This window comes from Nestor notabilis, unplaced genomic scaffold, assembly GCF_000696875.1.
Source record: "Nestor notabilis isolate BGI_N333 unplaced genomic scaffold, ASM69687v1 scaffold22737, whole genome shotgun sequence".
In the NCBI taxonomy this organism is placed as follows: Eukaryota; Metazoa; Chordata; class Aves; order Psittaciformes; family Psittacidae; genus Nestor; species Nestor notabilis.
This window is the reverse complement of record NW_009937238.1, coordinates 1-7,917: the sequence shown is the minus strand read 5'-3', so window position 1 is coordinate 7,917 and position 7,917 is coordinate 1. Positions and strand designations below refer to the sequence as shown.

At 56.3% G+C, this 7,917-nt stretch overlaps 1 protein-coding gene across 1 annotated transcript in view; it reads left to right on the top strand.

Annotated features, from left to right (window-relative positions):
- The window catches only part of ARHGEF37 (Rho guanine nucleotide exchange factor (GEF) 37), an 8,742-nt gene extending 2,137 nt beyond the window's left edge, over window positions 1-6,605 (top strand). The window contains 8 exon segments of the mRNA XM_010018738.1: window positions 514-644; window positions 1,185-1,289; window positions 2,226-2,336; window positions 3,500-3,829; window positions 4,752-4,880; window positions 5,217-5,412; window positions 5,866-6,038; window positions 6,396-6,605. Of these exon segments, the coding sequence (XP_010017040.1) occupies window positions 514-644; window positions 1,185-1,289; window positions 2,226-2,336; window positions 3,500-3,829; window positions 4,752-4,880; window positions 5,217-5,412; window positions 5,866-6,038; window positions 6,396-6,605 (1,385 nt within the window).
- Window positions 6,606-7,917: the final 1,312 nt, after the last annotated feature.

Below are 7,917 nucleotides of genomic sequence, written 5' to 3'. Positions count from 1 at the left end.
AGGACACAGTGTCTGGGCAGCCCCAGCCCAATCCCGGTTGTCTCCCCTTGGCGTTGCACCAATTCCCGCTTGAAGCAATTCAGATCTCTCCTGCTCTCCACCCATCCTGCCTGTGGAGCCAGACTAGTGGTGCAGGCAGTGGCCAGCACTGCTCTGATCCTGCAAATGCCACTCTGGGCAAGACCTGAAGGCTGCAGGAGCAGGGTGGCATGGAGGGGTGGGCACAAAACCAGTGTGTCTGCACTCCTGGAGATGGGGAACGGGAAGGAACAGTCCTCCCCTTGGGATAGAAGAAATCAGGCTCCCCACAAACAGGAGCTTATTCTTCTTTTTGGTTTTCCTTGTACTTTCCCCGGGGGCTTCCCTTCTTCGATGTGGGTTGTGTTTATCCCGTTGATCACGACTTGTCAGCTCGGGGCCTCTGTGCCCGCTCTGGCTGCTGAAGGATGCTGCCCTGAAGTTTCCTCTTCTGATCTTTTCTCCTCTCACCTTGTGTGCCCCGACCCGAGGCAGCAACCAAATACAACAAGGCTGAGCACCTGACGCTGCGGGACCGCTTCGCGCGCCTCAACACGCACTCCATCGCCAAGAAGACCACACGGCTGAGCCGGCTCTTCATGCACGAGGCCGGCATCGTGGCCAAGGTGGGCAGCCCTGCACCCACGGACCTGCTGCCTCTCCTCGGGTCACTTGTGCGGCTTTCCAAGGAGCCTCTCCAGCGGGATGGGAGAGCGGAGCCGGGTGGGGTGGCCGATGCTGACACCCAGTGGCCCGTGCTGTTATGGGAGCCACAGTCCCATTTTGGAGCAGCTTAAGGGTGCTTCCAGTCCCACATCCCAAGGATAGGAGGTATGCAGGTACACACCTCGCTCCCTGCTTCAGAGCACTGCAGGGGAGCACTTTGCCCCCAAAGGGTTCTTTGGGCATCCTAGCATAAGGAAAGACACCCCAGTGTTCTCCAGCAGCACCGTACCAGAAACCCTGTTACTGCCTGCATCCCGAGCACCCTAGATCTCAGCCCTTTTCAGATTCCTGGAGCCTCTCAGGGTCTCCCCTGCTTGTCCCCAGCACTGTGAGCTTCAGGCAAGATGCTGTTTATGTTGGCATCCAGTGAGTGGCATCTGCTCTGCCAAGGCATTGCCTGGCCTGCCCATGCTGATGCTAAGCTGTCCCTTGCCTTGCAGACTCAGGACAAGGAGTATGATGACCTGGAAGAGAAGTTCCAGTGCGTGGTGTCCACCGTGGCTACACTGAAGGAGAATGTGGCATCCTACCTGGGCCATTTAGAGGTAACCCTTGACCACTTGCAGGGGCTTGGCCCCTTTCAGGCATCAGGACCTGTTTCTTGGGGTTGCAGAATACTTTCAAGCCCTATGGAAACTGATAGCAGTTGGGGATGTTCAGGGATTTGCATCTCTCAGCTGGAGGCTACTGTTGTGCTGGGGACTTACACAACATCCAAGGATTGCTCAGGTCCAGGGGAGCTTAAAACAAAGTTGAGGCTTCATCCACGCAATCTGAGCTGGGTGTCATTTGAGGATCACCCGTCCTTGAACTGATCATTATTTCAATGGGTTAAATAGCTGAAAAGGCCAAGTGTTGTTCAGCCTGGGAATTGCTGTGTTAATTACAGGTATAAGGCAGAAATGTCCCCAGATCAGGCCTAATGACGGACATCCCTTCTGAGATCAACTGGGTCAGTTGCAGAAAAGGCAGGAAGGAGGCTGCTGCCTAGGGTTAACATTAGATCAAAGCCTCTCAAAGAAGAGGTCACCCCCCAGATCATCCCTAGCTGCTTTCCTTTCCCACCAGTCTCACTCTCCTTGCAGAAGTGGGGAGAAGGTTTTGTTCACAAATACAAGAAACTCCAGAGCTGCTGTAGCACTAAACCCATATGCCAAAGCACCAGGCAACATCAAGCTGGGGCATACTGCCTGGGGCAATAGGGCAGCCTTGGTCACCTTGGTTGGAGTAGGAATACTTGAGCAAGTACTGAGCAGTGCGCAGTGCACAACCCGTGCTTGAGGACAGAGGTTGGTTAACACCTGAGCAAGCTCTCTCTCTCTTGCAAACAGGAGAAGCCGAGTGCATCAGTCCCACTGGGCTGCAGAGCACTCAGACTGGGACATTGGCATATCTTTGGGAATACAAGGACAGGTTACAGATGGGTTAGTCAGTGGTGGGCAGCTTCTGCAGGTCATCTCTGATGGCTTTCTCCCTTTCAGGCGTTCCTGTTGCCTACCCCTCACCAGCACGAGCTGCAGATCAGCGAAGGACCTGCCCAGCAGTACCGCCGCTTTGCTGAACACCTCCACTGCACTGTTTTCCCAGAGTTTGTGAGTGCTCCCTCTGCCAAGCACTGCTCTCATACCTCCTACCAGGGCACAGCAGGTAGGGCAGCCAAGAGCTGAGGGGGATGCCAGAGCAGGCACAGTCCCCTGGGGACTGAATATTGCAGGCAGAGGCAGGCAACAAGACCTATCAGCAGCCCCAGACACATGAAGTGAGGAACCAGCTCCAGCACCCATCCAGGAAAGAGGAGGCAGAGCCGGAGACATGGCTACAACACAGCTCTAAAGTCTATCCAGGGCTGGAGACAAGCTGCAATGTCTAGCTGATGGGTTCATCCAGGAGCTGAGCTACGTACAGCAGGGATCCAATGTCTACCCAGGAGACAGATAACAGCATACCCAGAGCAGTAATGGGGAGAAGCAGAATGCCCTTAAACAGGTTGTGAGCAGGGTGGAGGCCCCAGGTGAGGCTGGTTTGGACTATAAAAGGCTGTTTGTGGCTTCAGAGCCCTGTCATGTTCACAGCCAGCCATGCAGGTAGGGCTGCAGTGGAGGACAGGGTGATGGGAAAACCAGGGCTACTGCTTATTTGACTCACACAAGGCATCTGCTGCTAAACCCAATGCTTCGTGGGCATCATGCTTACCTTTGGGAGCCCAAGACACCCCCATCTGTCTCCTCCTACCCCCCCTACCTGCTTGTCCAGGACTCCCTCTAGGGTAGTGTCTGCCCCCTGAATGCCACTGGGGAGGTTTTCCAAGCAATGAGGAGTGTGGCAGGGCAGCCTGAGCCATACATCTGGGTGCCAGCATCCCCAGGGAGTGCCAGCACAAGGAGGGAGGGTAGCTGTGCGGGATAACCACATGGACCCTGGGATAAGGGCCTCTGTCAAACCAGGACGTTACAATCTGCATGGGACAGTCATGGCAGCACCCCTTGGACCTTGGGACTTGGTGCATGAGGGTCCTACCTGATCATTTGCATAGAGTACGCATCTGGAATCATGGCTCGTGTAACTGCTCTCTATCAGGGCTTGCTTTGGCTGGCATCCTGTGTGTCTTGAGGGAGGATACCCCAGATGCTCCCCACTCCACACAAACCCTTCAACAGGTCCCCAGGTCTTTTCTCCTCTATGAGACAGAGCCCCATGCAGGCAGCTGGTCCTGTCTGGGGGCTGACGTGGAGATGTGGGTTCTCTCGCCCCACAGAAGCAGCGTCTGGACAAGCTGGTGTGCCAGCCCCTGTGCAGCCTCTCAGACATGCTGGTGGGGCCGCAGCAGCTGGTGAAGAAGCGCCTGGACAAGCTGCTGGACTACGAGGAGATCCAGGAGCGGAGGAGCGAGATGGGCAGCGTGACATACGACGAGGAGGCTGCCATGAACACCTACCTCGCCATCAATGCGCTGCTCGTGGCCGAGCTTCCGCGGTTCAACCAGGCGGCCCTGCAGCTCCTGGGGCAGATCCTGCGCTCCTTCAGCACCCTGCAATGGGACCTGGCTGCCGAGGTCCTGCACCAGGCAGAAAAGGAGCTGGAGCAGGTGAGAGTGACCCCTCAGTGTGTGTGCTCAAACCGGCACATGTGCTGAGCCAGACCTGCTGCTTCAGGCTTGGGATATCACTTGGACATGAGGGCACTGATTTGCTATAGCTCAAGCCTGCCCGTGCAGACACAGAGGTTCCTGCCTAGCATTTGTAAGCGATCTGTCCTCCCCTTTGTCTGGGGAAAGCCAAATTTTCTCTTCTTCACTGCCAGGAACTGTCCTGCTTTCTCTTTGAGGACACTGTTGTTAATTTATTGATATGCTGCCTGAGAGATCAGTGGTAACTCTGAGCTCCTGAGAGCTCTGTGCCGGGAAGGCAAGGAGAAGGAACATAGCTCCTGGCCTGAGGAATGAGCATCCCTACAGCCTCATCCCCTGGGAGATGTCTCCCAGGACTCCCCACTGCACAGTAGTCTCTAAGCCTGATATTCACAATTGTGGTGGGTCAGGCCAGTCCACAGCCCTGGGATAGAGCATGGCCCTGGCCTGCCCCATGACCAAGACAAAAATAAGATGCAGCCGCATGGAGGCAGCTTTCATACATACCTGGTTGTGAAGGTGGATTCCCCTTGCTCAGTCTGGGATGCTCATGCTGCTGACATCTACCCTGGAGCTACATCTACCCATCTCCGTTTATAGTCAGGTGAGACAGGCTGTGGCCTCAGGGCAGGACAGCAGGACCCAAGGACTGCTCTGGTGAGCTGGGTCCACCCCAAGAGCCCCATGTGTGATGGCCCTGCCCAGGGAAGGTGGCTCAAAGCTATAGAGGAGCAGCTTTGATCCTAGATGCAAGGCGCATCTAGTGGCCAGGTCTGTTCTCTTGCTTTCTCACCCCTTTTCTTCTTGCTTCATCTCTTTTGACGCTTCCAGCAGCTCTTCCCCTACCGGTGCCCTCTCTGATCTCAGTCTGTCTCCACAGATGCCCCATGGCCGCATGCCTCTGCCCAGTTTCTGGAAGATGGTGGAGGACACCCTGCAGCAGTCTGGTGCTCAGCTCCATGTTTTCCAACAGACGTTTGAGACGGTCACGCCGAGCCCTGTGGCACAGGTAGGAGCTGGGAAGGGGATGGCTCAGGCCACATGGATAAAGAAGAGGGACTGTGGCTTCCCAGTGCGGAACACCTGGCTCAGAAAGTGGCATGGGAGGGTCTCCACAACCACAGTATTTCTCCTAAGCCCCTGACAGCAGCGGGCTGGGAATAACCAGGGATGAAACAGTCTCAGCTCTTCTAGGTTTGGACACTCCTCTCCAAACCATGAAGCAGAGCTTCAGGCAAAGGAGTTTCTCTTTTAACCTCCCAATCTGTGATCCTGCAGAAAGCAGAGCATGTGTACCCATGCCTCTGTCTCATCAAGTGCTCCTGTATCTCTTGCTCCCCACCAGCCTCTGAACCCTGCTGAGGAGCGGAAGGTCCTTTCCCTTGTGAGCAAGCACGGCCCAGACAAACTTTACCAAGTGACGAGCAACATCAGTGGCAGCAGAGACTTGGACCTGACCTTGCAAAGAGGACAGATTGTAGCTCTGCTGCAAAGTGTGGATACTAAGGGGAACACGAACAGATGGCTGGTGGATGCTGGAGGTACTGTGAGTGCTATGGGGAGCCTCTCCCTGCTTCAGCACCAGGGTCAGAAACCAAACCCAAACCACTTCTTCATCTTGGGTGAAACAGTGGGCCATTTCCTCCTGGGTCTTCCCCTCCAGGGCTTGCTCAGCCCAAAACCACCTCTGGTTTGCCAGCTATGTCCATAGCCATTAGCAGTGAAGTTCAGGTTTCCCCATTCATTCCCCAGGGGAGCACTCGTGAAGCGTTGTGGCTGGGAAAGGAGAATTGAGAATCCCATGCACACAGAAACATCTTGAAATCCCTTTCTGGGGGGGTTTGCTGCTGGATATCCCCTAGCGATGGACCAGTTTGAGCAGGGCTTCTGTTCTGTGACAGGCAACAGCCAAGTTGTCATTCCTCTCTCCACTAACCAGTCCTACATGTTCCAGCAGCGGGGCCCCATGACCTGTGTGTGTTCGTGTCCTTCAGGTCCCCGAGGGTTTGTGCCTGCTGGAAAACTCCAGCCCTATTGCCCAGCACAAAGCCAGCAGCCTGGGATGCAGATGCTGACCCTGGAGAGCAGCACAGAGAGAAGGAGACATTCGTATGCATCACCTGCAGCTCCCAGGCCCCAGGTGCCCACCTTCACTCCAACCTACCAGGTAAGAGTGGAGACCATTCCTAGCAACCCCACCAGCTCTGTGCTAGTCCCTGTGTGTGCAGGGGGTGAGTGGGAAGGTGAACCTGCTTCTCCAGCACATCCATGGTTATACATGTGCAGTCATGTTCCAAGTAGGGGAGGGTCACAGCCTGACACTGTGTGCCCTGCGAGGCTGGTGTCTGCCTTGCTGGGACCTGGGCATGGACAGAGCTGTGCTTGGTGTGGTCCCCAGTGTCCCTCCATCCATGGCACTGCTACCGCTGCCCTCTCAGGAGTGGCCTCCTGCTCTGCCACATCTGTCCTTTCCCCCTTTCATGTCCAGCAAGGGCTTCCTCCCTCCTTCCACTGCCTTTCGCAGGTGGTCGCTGGCTTCTCCTTCGCAGCCAGGAGCCCGCAGGAGGTGACTCTCCAGGCAGGGCAGCCCGTGGTGGTGCTGGAGCCGCACGACAAGAAGGGGAACAAGGAGTGGAGCCTGGTGGAGGTGAATGGCCAGAGGGGCTACGTGCCATCCAGCTACCTGGTGACTGTCCCCGTGCAGGAGCCCACGGGCTGGAGCTTGCCCGTGTGAACACCCAAGGGCACGGGCTTCACTGGATGAGAGCAGTCTGCTTGGCACCCATCGAGGGAGATGCTGGAGGAGGGCGGCCCCGGGCTGGGAAGATGATGAGGAAGGGCTGGCAGAATCGGGCCCAGGGGACACGGGTGTGAGAGATGGTGGTTGGGAGGCACTTTTTGATGGGTAGGCATGAGGATGCCGTGTCAAATGTGTGTTTACACATAGGAAAGCAGCACGAGGGAGCAAGGGCAGGTGGCTGGTGTTTTCCAGGGGTTTGCTGAAATCCATGTCAGTAACAAGCGTCCCTCAGGGCAATGAGACAGCACTGTCCCCAGTTAGATCAGGACGGAGCTGCAAAGGGTGCAGCAGTGCAGAGCGGTCTTCAGCTCAGTGGGAAGCAACTAGGGCTCTTGGAAAGGGGTTCTTGGGGCAGTGCTGATGTGAGCACAGAGGCTGAGGTGGAGCAGCCCTGGAGACATGGCTCCTGCTCCTCACCAGGCTCTGTGCCTGCCTGGGTGCCCACCCCGATGCGCCGCTGCGGTCCCTTTGTCAGCACAGGCTTCACATCCTGCTGTAAAGGGCACACCAATGCCCCCCTGTGCCTGACCTCACTGTCAGTGATGGGAAGGTGCTGGACTGGGTCCTCCTGAGCCCTCCTGGCCATCCAGCATCACTCCTGGCCTTGGTTTCGCGCTGCAGTGGGGCCCCACTTGGAGCACTGTGCAGAGTTCTCATGTCCCCAACATAAGAAGGACACGGAGCTGTTGGAGCAAGTCCAGAGGAGGCCACAAGGATGATCAGGGGCTGGAGCACCTCCTGTATGAAGACAAGCTTAAAAAACAGGGACTGTTCAGCCTGGAGAAGAGAAGCTGCATGGACACCTCAGAGCAGCCTTCCAGTATCTGAGGGGGCTACAAGGATGCCAGAGAGAGACTCTTCATCAGGGACTGTAGTGATAGGACAAGGGGTGATGGGTTCAAATTTAAACAGGGGAGATTTAGGTTAGATACAAGGAAGAAGCTCTTCCCTGTGAGGACGCTGAGATGCTGGCACAGGGTGCCCCGAGAAGCTGCGGCTGCCCTATCCCTGGCAGTGTTCAAGGCCAGGTTGGACACAGGGACTTGGAGCAACCTGTCCCCTGCCTGTGGCGGGGAGGTTGGAACTGGATGATCTTAAGGTTCTTTCCAACCCAAACCATTCTGTGATGCTGCCGACCCATTTGAGAGGCGCTTCGAGCTGTGGTGATGAGAAGCGCTCCGTGCACCCCCGCTGCTGTTTGGCGGCTGATGCGCTGACATTACACCACCTTACACCGTGGCTCTGC